At 46.6% G+C, this 21,083-nt stretch overlaps 1 protein-coding gene across 1 annotated transcript in view; it reads right to left on the bottom strand.

Annotated features, from left to right (window-relative positions):
- Positions 1-21,083, bottom strand: part of HSD17B12 (hydroxysteroid 17-beta dehydrogenase 12) — an 82,504-nt gene that overhangs the window by 18,235 nt on the left and 43,186 nt on the right. The window contains exons 4-6 of the mRNA XM_040328022.1: positions 18,201-18,311; positions 13,493-13,557; positions 12,553-12,597 (exon numbers count right to left, since the gene is read on the bottom strand). Coding sequence (XP_040183956.1) covers positions 12,553-12,597; positions 13,493-13,557; positions 18,201-18,311 — 221 coding nt within the window. The remainder of the gene's footprint in view (positions 1-12,552; positions 12,598-13,492; positions 13,558-18,200; positions 18,312-21,083) is intronic.

Genomic DNA, 21,083 nt, shown 5'->3' with positions numbered 1-21,083 from the left:
GCACGGCTGCGCAAAGGGATGTACCTGTACGTCCCTTTGAATTTGCTCCATGAACGTGCCCGCAGGACCCGCGGACTCTATGTCCGCCAGTGTCCCACGATCGCGTCACAGAGAGGCAGAACAGGGAGATGCCTGTGTAAACAAGGCATTTCCCTGTTCTGCCTAGCGACAGGACACTGATCTACTGCTCCCTGTCATTGGGAGCAGCGATGAATGACTTGTATAGCGCTACACATGCAAACTGAATCGCCTCTAGGCGCTTTTTGCAGCCAGTGTCTTCCTGGCTGGTGCGGTCATTTTACCCCGTAGGATCTTGACACGCTTGGGACACACAGTCCTACATACACACACACACACACACACTCATATATATATATATATATATATACATATACACACACACACACACACACACACACACACACACATACATACACAATATATATATATATACACATATATATATATATATATATATATATATACACATACATACATACATACATACATACATACACACACACACACACACACACACAGGGCCAATTTGGACATGATCCAATTAACCTACCGGCATGTCTTTGGAGTGTGGGAGGAAACCGGAGTACCCGGAGGAAACCCACACAGACACAGAGAGAACATGCAAACTCCAAGCAGAGTTTTTATACCATTTTTATTTTGACTGACAGTGCGGCGGACACATCGGACACTTGACAATATTTTGGGACCATTGACATTTATACAGCGATCAGTGCTATAAAAATGCACCAATTACTGTGTAAATTACACTGGCAGTGAAGGGGTTAACCTGTAGGGGGCGCTGAATGGGGTCAAGTGTGACCTAGGGAGTGATTCTAACTGTTAGGGGGCGTGGCTTGAGGGGGAGAGGGAGAGGGAGAGGGAGAGGGAGATCTGCTGTTTCTAGTGATCAGGAACAGTGATCCCTCTCTCCCGGCAGAAACACCTTCCTAGGGAACAATTAAACCCTTGATCACCCCCTAGTGTTAACCCCTTCACTGCCAGTGTAATTTATACAGTAATCAGTGGCTATTTTTAGCTCTGATCGCTGTATAAATGTCACCGATGCCAAAAAAGCATCAAAAATGTTGCAGTCCCGCTTAAAAAAAATAAATAAATCGCTGATCACTGCCATTACTAGTAAAAATATTTTTTTATATATAAAATGACCGTAAATAAATTCCTTATTTTGTAGACACTATAACTTTCGCGCAAATCAATCAATATACGCTTATCGAGTGTATTAATATGTAGAAGAATACATATTGGCATGAAATGATGAAGAAATTTGTTTTGTTTTTAGGGGATATTCATTATAGCACAAAGTAAAAAATATATACCGTATAAACTCGAGTAGAAGCCGTAGTTTTTTGTGCTGAAAATGCCCCCCTTGGCTTATACCCGAGTCACCTTTTTGCGCCTGATCTCCAGGAATTTGGGGACCGGGTACCGGACGGCCGTAGGTCCCCTGGACCCCTAACTTGGCACACATGTAGCCCCACTCTTCCTCTACAAGTGTACAAAGTTTGTTGTCGGGGGGACCTACGGCCGGGGAGCACCAATTTTTCAAAGCTGGGCTCCCCTTCCATAGACTCCCATGTTAAACGGTAATTTCTCAAGTAAATTTGGGGACCCGGTACCGGCCGGTCGTAGGTCCCCTCGAACCCTAACTTGGCACACACTTCCTCTACAAGTGTGCAAAGTTTGTTGTCTGGGGGACCTATGGCCGGGGACCACCGATTTTTCAAAGCCGGGTCTCCTTCCATAGACTCCCATGTTAAACGGTAATTTCTCAAGTGAATTTGGGGACCCTGTACCGGCCGGTCTTAGGTCCCCTGGACCCGGAACTTGGCACCCCTTCCATAGACTCCCATGTTAAACGTCAATCTAGTCATGGACACAGTGAGGCATGCAGATGAACACCCTAGGCTTATACTCGAGTCAATAATGTTTCCAATTTTTTGTGGTAAAATTACTCTATACACTAGTATATACGGTATATATATTTTTCAAAAATTTTTTTTTTTTTATTATTATAGCGGGGGGGGGGGGGGGGGGCGTACGCAGGGGCGATCAAATTCCATCAAAAGAAAGCTCCATTTGTAAAAAAAAAAAAAAAAGAGAACATAAATATTGTTGGGGTACAACATCGCACGACCGCACAATTGTCAGTTAAAGCGACACAATGCCGTTTTGCAAAAAAATGGCCTGGTCATTAAGGCCCGGATTCAGAAAGACTTACAACGGGCGTATCTGTATATACGCCGTCGTAAGTCCGAATCCGCGCCGTCGCAACTTTAAGCGTATGCTCAAACTGAGATACGCTTAAATGTTGCTAAGATACAACCGGCGTAAGTCTCCTACGCCGTCGTATCTTAACTGCATATTTACGCTGGCCGCTAGGGGCGTGTACGCTGATTTACGCCTAGAATATGTAAATCAGCTAGATACGCCTATTCACGAACGTACGCCCGGCCGTCGCAGTACAGATACGCCGTTTACATAAGGCTTTTTCCGGCGTAAAGTTAACCCTGCTATATGAGGCTCAGCCAATGTTAAGTATGGACGTCGGGCCAGCGGCGAATTTTCCGTCGATTACGTCGTTTGCGCAAGTCGTTCGCGAATAGGGCTGTGCGTAATTTACGTTCACGTCGAAACCATTGGCTTTTTGCAAGTTAATTTGGGATACTTTCACGGACGGCGCATGCGCCGTTCGGAAAAACCGCCATTTACGTGGGGTCACAATAAATTTTCATAAAACACACCCACATCTTCCACATTTGAATTAGGCGGGCTTACGCCGGCCTATTTACGCTACGCCGCAACTTTTCTTTGTGAATACTGGGCCATATTCTCAGAAGAGTTACGACAGAGTATCTCTGTTTTTTGACCCGCGTATCTATGTGAGTGATTCCTAGAATCATTTTCGCATAGATACGCTGAAGATCCGACAGGTGTAAGTGACTTACACTGTCGGATCTTAAATGTAATTCGCCGCCGGCCGCTAGGTGGCATTTACGTTCAGGTCTCATTTGTTTATGCAAATGAGCCTGATACGCCGATTCCCGAACAAATTTGCGTCGCGTAGCCGTCGCTTACGTCGTTTGCGTAAGCGTAAAGGTACCCCTGCTATATGAAGGGTAAGTTTACGCAAGTCCGCCGTATCCATGTTAAGTATGGCGTCGGGTCCGCGTCGTCTTTTCCCGTCGGGTACGTCGTTTTCCTAAGTCGTTCTTGAATACGACTTTACATCAATGACGCTCACGTCGGCGTCATTGATGTTTTCCGTCGAGAACTGGAGCATGCGCACTGGACTATTTTAAGCCCGGCGCATGCGTAGTTCGAACGGCCCGGGGTGCGCTTAAGTTAAATACAAGCCGCCCCCTTGGAATTACGCTGGGATACACCGGGCCAATTACACTACGCCGCCGCAAACTACGGAGCAAGTGTTTGGGGAATACAGCACTTGCTCCTGTAAGTTGGGGCGGCGTAGTGTAAATAGCTTACGCGACGCCCGCCGCAAATGTAGGAGAATATGGCCCACTGCACTTGCCTGTCAAATTTGCGGAGGCGTAACGTAAATAGGATACGTTACGCCCGCACACAAATACGCGCTCCCTACCTGAATCTACCCCTAAGGGGGTAAATCCTTCCGGGGCTGAAGTGGTTAAAAAAAAAATATATAACCATAATAATAGAAAGTTTTGAGCAGATAGCTATAAACATCTAGGGCCATATTCTTGTAGATTTGAGGCGGGCGTAGCGCAAGCCATTTACACTCCGCCGCCCCAACTTACAGGAGCAAGTGCTGTATTCCCCAAACACTTGCTCCGTAGTTTGCGGCGGCTAGTGTAATTGGCCCGGCGTATCCCCGCGTAATTCCAAGGGGGGGCCTTGTATTTAAATTAAGCGCGCCCCCGTGCCATTCAAACTGCGCATGCGCCGGGCTTAAAATAGCCCAGTGCGCATGCTCCAGTTCTCGACGGAAAACGTCAATGACGCCGACGTGTGCGTCATTGACGTAAAGTCGTATTCAAGAACGACTTAGTAAAACGACGTACCCGACGGGAAAACATGACGCGGACCCAACGCCATACTTAACATGGCATACGTGGGACTGGCGTAAGGTTACCCCTCATATAGCAGGGGTAACCTTACGCTTACGCAAACGACGTAAGCGACGGTTACGCAACGCGATTTTGTTCGGGAATCGGCGTATCAGGCTCATTTGCATAAACAAATGAGACCTGAACGTAAACGCCACCTAGCGGCCGGCGGCGAATTACATTTAGGATCCGACAGTGTAAGTGACTTACACTAGTCGGATCCTAGCCTAAATCCGGCGTATCTTGTTTTGTGAATACAAAACAATGATACGCCGGCGGGAAATTCGAGTTACGCCGGTGTATCAGTAGATACACCGGCGTAACTTGTTTGAGAATATGGCCCCTAAAGCTTTCTGGGCTTCAAGGATGGTTTGAGGTAAAAAAAAAAAAAAAACCTAAGCAAAGCATAAAACAAAATACATCTATGCGGTCCTTTAGCAATGCAATAAAGGATAACCCTGGTTACAGATGCGAGCGTGAAGAGTTTTTTTTTTTTTTCGCTGCGCGGTAACACAATAACACATTTGTTCAGGGAAAGCCAACGATTAGAAATCCCTACACAGCATACACCTGTTTTCTCCTTGACTTTATAACCGAGCAGATACAATGAGAATACCACCGCTTGACGTACATGTGCGCACGCTCGCTGCCTACATATGTATTTAAAGAGCGGAAAAGAACAGAAAAAAAAAAGAAAAAAGAAAAATAAAAAAACGGCGCAAGAAAATAAATGGCGTATTTTCCATCAGAGTGGGGAAGGAGAAAATGAGAGGCAGCCTGGGAACTATGCTGGAGCCAGACGTAGAGACGACGGGAGGAAAGTGGGTGAGAAGAACTGTGTGGGGGCGGACGTTGCGTGGGTGAGTGCATTCTGCGTAGGCGTCTGTTTCAGACATTCCCCTGAACAACACCAACTAACGAGGACTTCTTCCTCAAAAAAAAAAAAAGGGGGGGTATCAGGAAAAAGATTCTCACAATGCGCTCAATTAAATAAGCAAAAAAATAAAAATAAATAAACCAAAATATTTTCTGAGAAAAATTCAAACAGTTTGGATTGAAGGACAGTGTGGTGGCAAAATACAGGATGAAAAACAGATGGCTTTGTAAAGACAAGGAGGGGAAGAGGAAGAAGAAGAAAAACAGATGCTCATTTCAAGTCTAGCAAGAAAATCATTCAGTCTGTTATTCCTAAAAGTTTGGCGAGGATCCTGGGGCATATGGCAAACAATACACACGTAGGAATCCCAACAGACTGCGAGCTCCGAGGAGCAAGGTTTCCTCGCCGCTTTCCCATATCCGGGCCCGCTGCTGCTTTGCTCATCGCTGGAAAATTCCAGGTTGTGGCGGCTTACTCTCTCAACTTTGTTACCAAAGTTTTAGGCGAAGCTGAGAAATTCCAAATGTACACACACACAAAAAAATTGTAAAAAAAAAACACGACCCATGGCTGGGTTCACACATTTGCGAATTGAATGCAGGGTTTCACCGCATCCAATTCACTTGACAGGCGACTGTGAATGGCTCTTAATTGAGCTGGTTAATACAGGTCTGGGTCCGCATACAAAAAGGTTCCTGTGTGTCCTTGGGTCCGATTCAGGGAAAATTTGGACCCAATTTGGACCTGAACCGGTGAACAGACATGTACCGGACCCCGGGCGCAAAGTCGCGGCTGCACATATGTGAACCCGGTCTAAAACTATATATGGGAGCTGGAAGACAGGGATTTGTACTTCTGTCCATCCAGCTCTAAAATTTTTAATTTGCACAGCTTTGCCACGCAGCCAAGGACAAAAAGACCCATTTTTTCTTTGCTGCAATTTATAGCAAAAACACAGGGGGGGGGATTTGACAAAACTGGAGCACACAGAATCTGGTGCAGCTGTGCATAGTAACCAATCTGTGGATCCGACTTGCGATATGAAGTCCGACTTCCAGCCGACTTCAACCAACGGGGGATCCGACTTCAACCAACGGGGGATCCGACTTCAACCAACGGGGGATCCGACTTCAACCAACGGGGGATCCGACTTCAACCAACGGGGGATCCGACTTCAACCAACGGGGGATCCGACTTTAACAAACGGGGGACATCAATGGCAATTCTTTGTGAAAAAAAAAAAAGGAACCTAATCGCGGCAAAATACGCCGCGTACGCGGCGTTACAATGTGAATGGGGGCTAAGACTCTGAATATAAACCGTATTTATCGGCATATACCGCACACTTTTTTCCCCTTAAAATCAGGGGAAAATCGTGGGTGCGCGATATACGCCAATACTGCTGTTCCCGGGCGCCGCCGAAATAGACCGAGCCGAGCGTACTGCGCACTCGGCTAGGCTCGGCTCCGCCCGCAGCCACGCGAGAGGAGCCGAGTGTCGCAGCCTCGAGCCGAGGCGAGTGTACTGCGCACTCGGCCACGCTCAAATCCGCCCGCAGCCACGCGAGAGGAGTCGAACACACAGGAAATCCGGCTCCTCTCGGCTCGGCGCCTAATTAAAAAAACGAACACCGCTGCAACCCCGGGCAAGGTGCGGATGGACTGGACGAACCCCGCGAGGAAGCCGTAGACGGACACCTGGACAGACCCCGCGCGAGGAACCTGCAGACCGACACCTGGACGGACCCCCACAAGGCTGGACGGACCCCGCGCAAGGCCGCCGATGGACGCCGGACAAGGCCGCCGATGGACGCCGGACAAGGCCGCCGATGGACAAAAATGTAAGTTTTTTTTTTCCCTTAAACTACTTTTTTCCTTAAACTACCTTCCTAAGTTTGGGGTGTGCGTTATACGCCGGCACGCGGTATACCCCAAAAAATACGGTATATCCAGACTCAAGTATGAAATAAGCCTGGGTACTGAAGAGGAGCTAGATGACCAAATCACAAGTAAGCTGTCAGGTGACCTGTTGGTGGCGCTGGTTTATAATAAGTCCTTGAGTTATTGTAGAAATAGGTATGCACAGACGTCAACAAGGGAACCTTGACGCGTTTTACACTAGATGGGCGCTTACGATTAAGCACTTTGTGTGAAATGCATCAAGGTTCCCATGTTGACGTCGGTTCATTTGTGCATACCATTTACTATAATAAACCTAAGGTCAAGAAAGAGAGCGAAATGATTTTGTTTAATCTGGAGTGTCACCTGATATGACCCGTCAATGCTGCCTACAGGGGGGAACAGCAGCAGTTCATACTGCAGAACTCATGTGAATGATCTAAAAGAGTTGAACCCCCCCCCCCCCCCCAAAAAAAACAAACAACAAACACATATGTCCATCAGGTTCAACCAACAAAAAAAAGGAATTTAAACCTGCATCCACAGAACCCCCAAACCCAGAAGTGATCACCAATGTAAGGAACATTCTTCCCACTGATCACCAATGTAAGGAACATTCTTCCCACTGATCACCAATGTAAGGAACATTCTTCCCACTGATCACCAATGTAAGGAGCATTCTTCTCACTGATCACCAATGTAAGGGACATTCTTCCCACTGATCACCAATGTAAGGAACATTCTTCCCACTGATCACCAATGTAAGGGACATTCTTCCCACTGATCACCAATGTAAGGAACATTCTTCTCACTGATCACCAATGTAAGGGACATTCTTCCCACTGATCACCAATGTAAGGGACATTCTTCCCACTGATCACCAATGTAAGGGACATTCTTCCCACTGATCACCAATGTAAGGGACATTCTTCTCACTGATCACCAATGTAAGGAACATTCTTCCCACTGATCACCAATGTAAGGGACATTCTTCTCACTGATCCCCAATGTAAGGGACATTCTTCCCACTGATCACCAATGTAAGGGACATTCTTCTCACTGATCACCAATGTAAGGAACATTCTTCCCACTGATCACCAATGTAAGGGACATTCTTCCCACTGATCACCAATGTAAGGGACATTCTTCCCACTGATCACCAATGTAAGGAACATTCTTCCCACTGATCACCAATGTAAGGAACATTCTTCCCACTGATCACCAATGTAAGGAACATTCTTCCCACTGATCCCCAATGTAAGGGACATTCTTCCCACTGATCACCAATGTAAGGAACATTCTTCTCACTGATCACCAATGTAAGGGACATTCTTCCCACTGATCACCAATGTAAGGAACATTCTTCTCACTGATCACCAATGTAAGGGACATTCTTCTCACTGATCACCAATGTAAGGAGCATTCTTCCCACTGATCACCAATGTAAGGGACATTCTTCTCACTGATCACCAATGTAAGGAACATTCTTCCCACTGATCACCAATGTAAGGAACATTCTTCCCACTGACCACCAATGTAAGGGACATTCTTCCCACTGATCACCAATGTAAGGGACATTCTTCCCACTGATCACCAATGTAAGGGGCATTCTTCCCACTGATCACCAATGTAAGGGGCATTCTTCCCACTGATCACCAATGTAAGGGACATTCTTCTCACTGATCACCAATGTAAGGGACATTCTTCCCACTGATCACCAATGTAAGGGACATTCTTCTCACTGATCACCAATGTAAGGAACATTCTTCTCACTGATCACCAATGTAAGGGACATTCTTCTCACCGATCACCAATGTAAGGGACATTCTTCCCACTGATCACCAATGTAAGGGGGCACTTCACCACTCATCACCAACATAAGAAGCATTCTTCCACTGATCACTAGTGTACTAGAGCCTTTTAGTGGCCACCAGTGTAAGGGGGTACTTTACCACTGACCATCAATTGTGACAGGAAGTCAGGTAAATCTGTGGGTGTTGTCATACATTTCTGCCTTGTTTAGACAATACACCAATTATTAATCGGGTGTCGGCTGCAGAAGTAGCAAGAAAGGTTTAAGGGCGTTGGAAAACGTCAGCTGTTCAAAATGAGGCAATTAAGGCCTCTATAAGTAATCCAGAGTATTACTACTGATTGCTGCATCCTGAGGCTTTCTGAGTGAAGGAGAGCAGTGAACAGAAATGCTTCTGAAGAGGTGAGGTGCTGTTGATGTTTCTGTGTGATAAAAATCAAAAAGACTATTTGTTTTTCTGCTGTATGACCAGCAGTGTCTGCTCAGCAGTAGGCTGTACCAGACTCCATAGATAGGTTCCTGTGTGGTGAAGGTAGACACCCCAAGTGGCCAGGGTTTATTTTATGTTAGATTTTGTTTATGCTGTTTGGATGCTTGCACTTGTTTCCAGCAAGATGGAAGAATAAACCAAATTCTTTGTTTTCAACCGTCTTCGGCTGTTTCTCTGTATCGTTCAGTGTGTAGTGAACCCATCCAGGGGGTCACACACCCCGCTACCGAGCTAACCCCTTACACAATATAAAGGAGCAATCCTTCCACTGGCCTTCAGTGTACTAGAACCCTTCACTGACCACCACTTTGTCACTAACCATCAATGTAAAGAAGGGGGAATGATACATTTCCACTCAACAATAAAAAGGGAATACTACAGTTTTCAGGGTCTGAGTTTTCTTTTCTGGCCATTATCAATTATTATTGTTTCATTTAAATTATTACTGTAAATATTGTTGTATAGAGTGGCCATGGGCATCAAAAACCCCAAATATGCCACATCTCTTATTTTATTTATGCTTATATTTACAACTTACTGTTAACACTACTGTTCCATGTTCTGCTGTTGGTATAATAATTTTAGGCAGGCCCCTGTCACACTTGTGTGACTTGGGACTGCAAAGTCGCATGACAAGTTGTTCCTCATGATTTCCAATGTGGACCCTGCACTACTTTGGTCACATGCGAGTTGAGGTCCATAGGGCCTGATCCACAAAAGGCATACGCCGGCGTATCTACTGATACGCCGTCGTATCCCTGTTTCTATCTATGGAACTGATCCACAGAATCAGTTTCCCATAGTTAGGCAGAAGATCCGACATGTGTAAGGGACTTACACTGTCGGATCTTAGGATGCAGTACTGCATCCGCCGCTGGGGGCATTTCTCGTCTAAATCCAGCGTCGGGTATGCAAATTAGCACTTACGGAGATCCACAAAGCTTTTACGCTTCGTTTTTTCTCCGTAAGTATTAGTTTGCAGTCGCAAAATTAGGGCTGCTTTTACAAAGTGTAAACTGTTTACACCATGTAAAAGTATACCCTTCTACCCCGCGTCGCTGTCATTTTTTTTTTACATATTTTTTTTTCCCGCCGCAACTCTTTTTTTTTTTACGCCCGTCACGATTCTCAAAACCCGACGCAACGCAAAACCGCGCAAAAGCACGTCCCGAAAATAACATCGGGAGCATGCGCAGTACGTCCGGCGCGGGAGCGCGCCTAATTTAAATGGGACTCGCCCCATTAGATTAGAAACGCCTTGCGCCGGACGGATTTAAGTTACACCGCTCAAAATTTCTAGGTAAGTGCTTTGTGGATCGGGCACTTAGGTAGAGATTTTGCGGCGGTGTAACTTAAACGGGAAAAATTAAGTTACGCCGGGTTTTTGTGGATCAGGCCCCATAGACCTCAAGTTTACACAGACATTCCCTGAAATCATGTCAAAACCGTGATAAAATCGTGCGACTTTTAAGTTGCGACAGTGTGAAAGCCCCTTTCATGTCTAAATCCCCCTTAGACATGAAAAGTTTTTAAGGGACAAACCCTTCAAACAGGTTAAAAAAGGCTAGTCTAAGGCAATCGGATCTTCCCTGAATCCAGATGAGGGCAGGGGTCTCCAAAACTTTTCAGTATGAGGGTCACATCGAAGAATTTACAAAAAATTTGCTGGCCGAAAAAAAATCTTTTATAAATGAATTAACAAATTTGAAACAAATAATATTTGCATGGATCTTCGTTCTAATCCCCATCAGAGCCTTTCCACACATCTGTGTCCCTCATCAGAGCCTTTCCACACATCTGTGTCCCCATCAGAGCCTTTCCACACATCCGTGTCCCCATCAGAGCCTTTCCACACATCTGTGTCCCTCATCAGAGCCTTTCCACACATCTGTGTCCCTCATCAGAGCCTTTCCACACATCTGTGTCCCTCATCAGAGCCTTTCCACACATCTGTGTCCCTCATCAGAGCCTTTCCACACATCTGTGTCCCCATCAGAGCCTTTCCACACATCTGTGTCCCTCATCAGAGCCTTTCCACACATCTGTGTCCCTCATCAGAGCCTTTCCACACATCTGTGTCCCTCATCAGAGCCTTTCCACACATCTGTGTCCCCATCAGAGCCTTTCCACACATCTGTGTCCCTCATCAGAGCCTTTCCACACATCTGTGTCCCTCATCAGAGCCTTTCCACACATCTGTGTCCCCATCAGAGCCTTTCCACACATCTGTGTCCCCATCAGAGCCTTTCCACACATCTGTGTCCCTCATCAGAGCCTTTCCACACATCTGTGTCCCCATCAGAGCCTTTCCACACATCTGTGTCCCCATCAGAGCCTTTCCACACATCTGTGTCCCTCATCAGAGCCTTTCCACACATCTGTGTCCCTCAGAGCCTTTCCACACATCTGTGTCCCCATCAGAGCCTTTCCACACATCTGTGTCCCTCATCAGAGCCTTTCCACACATCTGTGTCCCTCATCAGAGCCTTTCCACACATCTGTGTCCCCATCAGAGCCTTTCCACACATCTGTGTCCCCATCAGAGCGGCACATTAATGTCCAGCACATTGCTGCCCATGCCTCTTACATTGCATGCAAGCTGCATGACAAGTAGTTCCTCATGATTTCCAATGATAACCATTCATATATGTGCAATTTCAAACTTTGATCAGACTTTCAAGCGAGTCGGGGTCCATAGATTCATGCAAATTGAGATCAAACATTCCCATAGACACACTCCTAAACCTTGTGGACAGTCTTCCCAAAAGATTTGAAGCTGTTATAGCTGTAAAGGGCGGGGCCAACTCAATATTGAACCCTACAGACTAAGACTGGGATGCTATTAAAGTTCATGTGTGTAAAGCCATATTATATATTCAGCACGCTCTAGTCGGGTCACGTGATCTGGCTCCCCATATCCCAGCCATCGTCGGCGCTCCCTCCTCTGCCCCGCAGCTTGCTGAAACAGAATCATGTGATCGGACTGCTGTAGCGAGTTGACAACAAGTATACATTTTTAGCCCGCCACACTCTGGTCACATGATCCTGCTCCCCTGTATCAGCCAGTGGTGGCTGCAGGGGAGAAGAGGAAGTGCCAACAATGACTGAAGCGGGCTGAAAACAGGTTGCACAGCTTTGTCAGCATAGGTGTTAGGAGGGGGAAGGGACATTTTTTTTTAGGACTAGTTAGGTTTAGGCCAAGGCTAAACCAGCCCGAGATTCCAACTGTGTCTGGCCGGCCTAAGTGAATACACTTGCACCAAGTTCACTCTATGAGGTGTTACCGCAGCTCATAATTTGCTGTAATTTTACTAACCCTACCAACAGCACATTTCAGATCTTTTTCTTACCTTGCACACAGATGTGATGTTGATATTTATTAACATGTCCAGAGTCTACGAGAGAAGGAAAAAAAACAAAAAAACAATTAGTATATGTATGGGCAAAACAGGAAAATAAAAATCATAGAAAAGGTCCCCAAAGGTCACAAAGGAGCCATTTTTTTTTCCTTTGTGATGGGCACAGTGGTGGCAATTGATGGGCACAGTGGCGGGAATAAAACATTTTTTCTTCCAGTTTGTTTTGCACCCCCCCAAAAAATTTGGAGCGCCAACCGCCACTGATGTACAGAGTGCGATTGCTATGCCGTACCGGAAATGTGCAGGAATTGCTGCGATTTCCACACTGCATTAGTGTGAACCAGGGCCGAATGTCCCTTTTACTTTACAAAGGCCCCTTTCACACTGGGACAAGAGGTGCAGTGGCGGTAAAGCGCCACTATTTTTAGCGGCGCTTTACCGTGGGAATTGCGGCGGTATTCGGTGCATTGCTGGCGGTATAGCCACGGTTTTCTATTGCTTTCAATGGGAAGGAGCGGTAAATACACCGCTCCTTCACCGCTCCAAGGACTTTTTGAGCGGTCCCGCTAGCGCACCGCTCCAGTGTGAAAGCCTTCAGGGCTTTCACACTGGAGAAACAGTGGCCGCTGTTTCAGGTTGGTTTGCAGGCGCTATTTCTAGCGCAATAGCACCTAAAAACCGCCCCAGCGTGAAAGGGGGCTAACAAATGGGTACAAGGTAGAACGTGTATGTAGCCTCGGATGCATAAAGTATAAAGCACTGCGTTCCAACACATTTCACGATGGTTGTCCCTTTAAATCACAGTGCTTGCTTTACCAGGAATGCAATCAATGAGGTGTATTTTGCGTCCACTCTTCCAGCACCATAAACACAAGTCTTGGTTACACATTACTCTGTGGAGAAAGACGTCATCTCTACTAGGATTACTCACGTTATCCAGGTCCGGGATGTCAAGGAAATACTCTGGATACTCGTATGAAACTCCCACATTGTTTACTGCAAAAGAAGAAGAGGACATTATGTATCGATCTGTTCTGCGTCACCTTACAGATGTATCTTCGGTGTTAGGTGCGAGAAAAGTGTTGGGTTAAATGTATATTTCACCTTGAGAACTTGTGCAATGCCCCTGGAATCTCACGGTTCATAGGACAAATATTGGGCCTCTTTTAAAACATCTTAGTCCTTGGATTAGGTTTGATCAGGGAGAACTTTGGCAGATCCACACAGTCCCTGAATGCAGCCAGTCCCGTGCCGGGCAGCCTCTACATCTCCATAAACCTCGATTATGTGGGATGATTGGGGCTGGCACATGCAGGATGTAAACAATGCTTCTTACAATAAAAACGTGGAATGCGTTTCCTTAAAGGCGAGTTCCACCCAAAAATGGAACTTCCGCTTATCCAGTTCCTCCCCCCCTCCGGGGTCACATTTGGCACCTTTCAAGGGCAGATATCTGTCCAATACAGGTATCTGCCCCCACTTCCGGAGAAAGGTCGCTGCAGTATCCGCGGCGATCCATGTCATGTTTGGCCCTTCCTCTGTCGTTGTCCACCCCCCCCCCCCCGGAGACACACAGGTCCCAGCAGACAGCAGGGACCAGTCAGAATGCGCAGTGCGAAGCGCACATGAGCAGTAGGGAAACAGGCTGTGAAGCCGCAAGGCTTCCCTTCCCGATTCCCTTACACTGAAGACGCTGGCGCCTCCACCATCGCGGGCGCCCTGGACAGGTAAGTGTACTTATTTTAACCAACAAAATGTTATTCAGTTTTCAGAAGTGTATTACATACATTGGCCCAGATTCAAAGAGATCTGCGCTATATATTCGGAGGCGCAGGGCAACGATTTTGCCCTGCGCCCACGCAAATATTTTGCGCTGCTCCCGCGCCGAGCGTAGAGCGCATGCTCCGTCGGGAAACTTTCCCGACGTGCATTGCGGCAAATGACGTCGCAAGGACGTCATTTGCTTCAAAGTGAACGTGAATGGCGTCCAGCGCTATTCACGAATCACTTACGCAAACGACGTGAAATTCAAATTTCACGTCGCGGGAACGGCGGCTATACTTTGGCATTGGCTGCCCCTACCATTAGAAGGGGCAGCCTTACGCTAAAGATGCCGTACGGAAACTCCGTACCTTGCGTACGCAGGGCCCGCGCAACATTGTGAATCGGCGTAAGTATGCAATTTGCATACTATACGCTGACCACAATGGGAGCGCCCCCTAGCGGTCAACGCAAAAATGCAGCCTAAAAAAAAGAGCCTTATGCCACGCAGATTTTAGGCTGCAGTCGGCGTAATGAGTTCTCTGAATCAGGAGAACTTGTTACGCCGGCGCAAGTCAGCAATTGCGCTGCGTAACCTATGGTTACGCAGGCGCAATTGCTTACTGAATCTGGGCCAGTGTCTTCATTGCAATACGAATTACATGCATTACTACAGCAAAGCCTCATCGGCCATTTCACATTGTCCCCTTTATTATTTCTCTTAGCCCAACATTTATTCCCAACAGTCTTAGCTGCTGACCCTTAATATTTTTTATTGCGGCGGAACTCCGCTTTTAAAAAAGCTATGACTTGATATGAAAAGCGAGTACCGCTTGTAGCTGATCTGTGAGACAAACAATCTTTTATACAAAAGTTCTTTCTGTAGATGTTACAATTTCTTTCCCCCGAAAAGTCACATTTGTTCCAATAACTCTGTGTAGTGCCATATAACAAAATACTGTATATTCTCAAGTATAAGCCGAATTTGGGGACCCGGTATTGGCTGGCTGTAGGTCCCCTGGACCCCAATCTTGGCACACATGTAGCCCCACTCTTCCTCTACAAGTGTTTAGAGTTTGTTGTCCGGGAAACCTACGGCCGGGGAGGACTTATTTTTCAAAGCCGGGCACCCCTTCCATAGACTTCCATGTTAAAACTGTAATTTCTCTGGTGAATTTGGGGACCCGGTACCGGCCAGTCGTAGGTTTCCTAAACCCAGAACTTGGCACACATGTAGCCCCATTTCTCCTCTACAAGTGGGCAAAGTCTGTTGTCTGGGATACCTATGGCTGGGGAGCACCAATTTTACAAACCCGGACACCCCTTCCATTGACTCCCATGTTAAACGTCAGTCTAGTTATGGGCACAGTGAGGCATGCAGATGGACACCCTAGGCTTATACTAGAGTCAATACGTTTTCCCAGTTTTTTGTGGTAAAATTAGGTGCCTCGGCTTATATTCAGGTTGGCTTATACTCGAGTATATACGGTAATACTTCTAGGTACAAAAAATTAGCCAATGAGTTATGTACGAAATGGAACAATGAAAAAACTGTCCAAAAAAAAAAAGAAGGTCAGAAAAATTCTATCCCTACAGATTGACTATTCTGCCAGCGTTCTTATGAATATTGTTTTATAGACAAATTAACACTTTGCACAAAGATGTTTTTTTTTTATGGTCTATGCCTCTATGGGTATCCTAATGTACACATTTTGCATCCCCTGTACATGCACACACTGACCACTAGATGGCAGTGATTGCTCAGAAGAAGAGCAGCGTTTTTTCCGCAGAATGAAAACACTTCCTGCTAGATCATCTAAACTCAACTGGATGATTCCCCAAAGCTGTCTATAGAAAAAGTGCACAGACACGAAACCTACAGACGGAGTTTCTGGAGGTTTTGGCTCGTAAACAAAAAACACTGACTTCCATTTTCTACAGAGCCAAAAAAAATAAAAAAAATGTCGGGTGATGTATAGTCAATTTTGTTATATCTAGTGATGCATTATAAAGTGCAAACTTCAAAACCAGCTCCACTTAGCGCAAAATTCCTTGATCACCCAAATTGTGGCCATTGTCCGCAAAGCGACGTACCCATACGTCCCCCCCCCCCCCGGCCAACACCTGCTGTGATTGGCTCCGATAGCCTTATAGGCTGCCCTGATTATCTGTGTAAAATGTGTGCTGTCACAGGATTGCCAGTTATAGGCTTCCCTTTCCTCACACAGTGACAGCGCTGAGGAAAGGAAACATTTGCATGGGATCAACTGTGATTGGACACAGCTGATCACTTGGTAAAGGGCCCCTGTGATTGGCACTTTACCTCGATCTGTGATTAGCTGTGTCCAAAGGACACAGCGACCACAGAGTTCCCCCCCCCCCATGCACGCAGAGTTCTGGGAGAACGTCAGTGGGCAATAACCCCAGCGGGTGGGACTCCCGGCAATAAACCCCGCGGGTGGGACTCCCGGCAATAACCCCCGCGGGTGGGACTCCCGGCAATAACCCCCGCGGGTGGGACTCCCGGCAATAACCCCCGCGGGTGGGACTCCCGGCAATAACCCCCGCGGGTGGGACTCCCGGCAATAACCCCGCGGGTGGGACTCCCGGCAATAACCCCGCTCAACAAATGCTGATTTTTCAATTAACTTTGGTTGATTTTCAGCCAAACACTGCTTGCCTCCAATCAGATGCATGCTCTCTTCACACATTTAGCAGCCACCGGAGCATCAACTGCTGAATATAATAACCTGCAGCTGACATTCCTCTTTCCACAGTACTTAGCATGGACGAGGGGGTGGAAATCCTCGATAGACCCGCAGGGCTGCGCAACAGAAATTCGGGGGGGGGTGGCCAGCTTTAGTGATCCATATAAGGTGCCAGCTTTGTGTACTTTGTGAGAAAGTTAGCATAAAGCCTCGTGCACGCGATCGGATTTTCCGATGGGAATTGTGTGACGACAGGCTGTTGTCGGAAAATCTGACCGTTTGTACGCTCCATCGGACAATTGTTGTCGGATTTTCCGCCAACAAATGTTGGATAGCATGCTTTCAAATTTTCCGCCAGTTGTCGGATTATCTGCTCGTGTGTACACAAAAATCCAAAGTACAAACACGCATGCTTGGAAGCAATGCTCACCATAAACACAACATTAGCAGAAGTTGCCCAAAGGGTGGCGCTAAAGAGCTGAAAAAACAAGTAGTTTCGTGTTTGTCGGCTGACAATTATTTTTGCTGTGTGCATGCAATACAAGTTCACAGCCAATGCCCTTCAGACGAAAGTCCTACGCTTTGTCCGCGGAAAATCCGATCGTGTGTACGAGGCTTAAAGGGGTTGTAAAGGTACAATTATTTTTCCTTAAATAGCTTCCTTTACCTTAGTGCAGTCCTCCTTCACTTACCTCATCCTTCCATTTTGCTTTTAAATGTCCTTATTTCTTCTGAGAAATCCTCACTTCCTGTTCTTCTGTCTGTAACTCCACACCGTAATGTGAGACTTTCTCTCTGGTGTGGAGAAAGCCTCTTGAGGGGGCGAGCAGGAGTGTCAGGACGCCCACTAACACACAGCTCCTTTCTCTATCTAAGTAGAGAGCGTCCTGATTTCCCTGCTCGCCCCCTCTAGAGGCTTTCTCCACACCAGGGAGAAAGTCTCACATTACTGTGTGTAGTTACAGACAGAAGAACAGGAAGTGAGGATTTCTCAGAAGAAATCAGGACATTTAAAAGCAAAATGGAAGGATGAGGTAAGTGAAGGAGGACTGCACTGAGGTAAAGAAAGATATTTAGGGGGTTGTACCTTTAAGATACATCATACATGTAAACCCTCAGCCCAGTTGGGCCTCATAGAATCCCCCTTTTAGAACATACAGCTTTACTTACCAAGGACTCCAATCTCTAGACTTTTCAGTCCCACCTCAATGCGCTCGTAGATCTCTGCAGGCTTTCCAAAATCTGCCGCAATTACTTTGGTTTCCACTTTGAACTTTTCTCCTAAGGATTAAAAAATAAATAAAAAATAAACTCATATAAATGGTTCTGATATATTCAAATCAGAGCTCGTAGGTATATATGAGGAGATTTCAGACAGAAGTCAATGGACATGTTCCCAGAGATATTTGTCTTCTGTAAGGAGGTCTTTAAATAATATATACAGGTAATTAAAGTGGAGTTTCCATCCCAAAATTTTTTTTTTCCATTATTGTGCTCATTAGACCTAAAAAATAAAAAAACATTTTTACTCATCTGGAAATGCCTGTTGCTATGCAGTCCCACGAAATCTGCCTTTGGAATCACCTAGGATCCTGACATCATCTCCCTCTAATGCTCCTGGTAAATGTGTGTCGTCATTTCCCAGGATGCAGTGCGCTGCCCAATTATCACTCCCCATCCAAGACTTCCAGGAAGTAAGTGCTTGTAGGCTTCACAATGCCCACAAGCAAAATGACAACGGTGTGGACATAGTTTTATAAACTATCTTTTTTGAATATCTATGCGGGAGGAAGAAGAAAGAAGAAGGAAGAAGGAAGAAAGAAGAAGCTCTATACGGCGCCTGCGCACCGACGTTCGGCTTCTTTCGGCAACTCGCAACTGCGACGGTCGGAAGCCTGTCAATCAGATAGGAACGCCCAGTCCCGCAGAAGACATACCCGGAAGCGGCGGTGAAAATAGTCATTAGGACAACTCGGCTAAATGCAATGTTAAAAATTAATTTTTTGGGTGAACCTCCACTTTGACTTGATAACCGGTAGTGGGCCACAATAAGTGGAGCAGGGGCGGATGACAGGTCTGTGTCCACTCTGCATATTGAGAGCAGACACAGACACAGCCCACTCTACTCTATGGGCCCTTCGATCTGATCCACCAGGCGGAAGGGGGTGGATCCTCTTGTTTTTTTGTTTTTTTTAGCAGATCGGATTGGACATATATGCCCATATTTGGTATCACTCCGCCTGTGAGAGGAGGCGGTGCTATACAGGAAGCATCGGCTTATGCGGCTCTGCTCCGCAGTCGCTTGCTTTCTCTACCGCCGGCTTCATTCACAACACTGATGCTCTGGGATAAAGGATCGGCGATCCGCGATCTGGGCTTGCCAACCAGCCGTCCCAGAGCAGAAGGTCACGGGCCACGTCGGAGGGCTCAGCGGGCCACGTCGGAGGGCTCAGCGGGCCACATGTGGCCCCCGGGCCACTGGTTGGGCACCCCTGATCTAAACGATCCGATGGATTTTTTAAATCCCGTATAAGCTCAGTTTTACGGTTAAAAAGAAGTGTGAAGTGCAAGACTCCGGTGGGTGCAACAAGATATCCGCTTGCCCCCTTCTCCCTGTATCCTTACCGTGGACGAGTGCGGGGTGTAGCAAGATGGCGGCGACGGAATATCACTTCCGTTACAAAATCTGACGGGTCGCCTAATATGACGCAACACCTAATGTACAGGGACTGGTTTGGGTACTTAAAGCTGCACATTTAAATGACGTATACATGAATACAGAGCTAAATTCCAGGCAAATACAGTATAAAAAAATAAATAAAAAAAAAAGACAAAAAAAGAGCTCTGCAATCATTAAAGTGATTGTAAACATTCACATTGTAAAACAATCCATTCAGTTAAAAAAAATGAATTAAAAGGCAAAACATTTTTGAAAAAGATATAAAAAATACAAATACCTTTTTTTTTTTTTTGTATAAATGATCACACTCCCTCTGTTCTCAGCTGCATAAGAGCTGGGGGGGGGGGGGGAGGAGGAGAAGCAGCAGCACACTGAGCTTCCCAGTGGGGGCGTGTCAGGACAAGTCTGATCATTGGAGGGGAGTACATCGAGATCCCAGCACAGCTAGAGAACTGACCATGCTGTGTTCTCTTGCTTAGTGTGATCAGTTTTTAATAGGAACGCAGAGGGACTGGCAGGAACACCAGGGTTTTTACATAAAGGAAGCGATACAAAATAGAACAGGAGACTCTTTCATACAAGTACATGGTACAACATGCACATATCAAGAATATGAACTGTTAGGGTAACAAGCACACGTTATTAAATTGGCTTTCTTTTTTTTTAATGCAGTGTAACTACCTGAATTTGATTTGTATTGGCTTTCTGTGCAGTCCCCTGTACAGCAGAGCTCAGCCTGTGAAAGTGAGAAGCAATGGAAGTAGCCAACGAGTTGTGCTGCAGTGCAAAGAGCATGTCAACAGGAGCAGGGAGCAGAGATTAGCTCACCAGTGTCCTGCTGGGGGAGGGACAAGACCCTTAAGTCTTAGGCCCCTTTCAAATCAAGGCCATCTGTCAGATTTTCAGGTGGACCCGATTGGAAGGTCCATGCATTTCTATGGGCAGACGGGTGTAAACGAACGTGTGTTTGTTTACACCAGCCTACCCCTTGGCCCGATAAAAAAATGGAAGGGGGATCAGTTTTTTTCCCCGTTTAGGCGGATTGGAGGTAGTCGGATGTAAAAGGACAGTGGAGTCCCTTTGCTCCCACCAGCCACTCCGCAGAAACTGAGCATACAAAGGATGTGTGTCCCCATCAGATCCCCCCCCCCCCCCACACACAGTCTTCATCAGAACCCCCCCCCCCCACACACACACACATTGGTGTCCCCATCAGAGCCCCCACACACATTGTGTCCTCATCTGAGCCACCCCCCCCCCCCCCACACACACACACACTGCGTCGCCATCAGAGCCCCATACACATTGCGTCCCCATCAGAACCCCCAGCGCACATTGTGTCCCCATCAGAACCCCCAGCGCACATTGTGTCC

The sequence above is a fragment of the Rana temporaria genome, chromosome 11 (genome assembly GCF_905171775.1).
Source record: "Rana temporaria chromosome 11, aRanTem1.1, whole genome shotgun sequence".
NCBI classification, from domain to species: Eukaryota; Metazoa; Chordata; class Amphibia; order Anura; family Ranidae; genus Rana; species Rana temporaria.
This window is presented reverse-complemented; position numbering and strand designations above follow the sequence as displayed.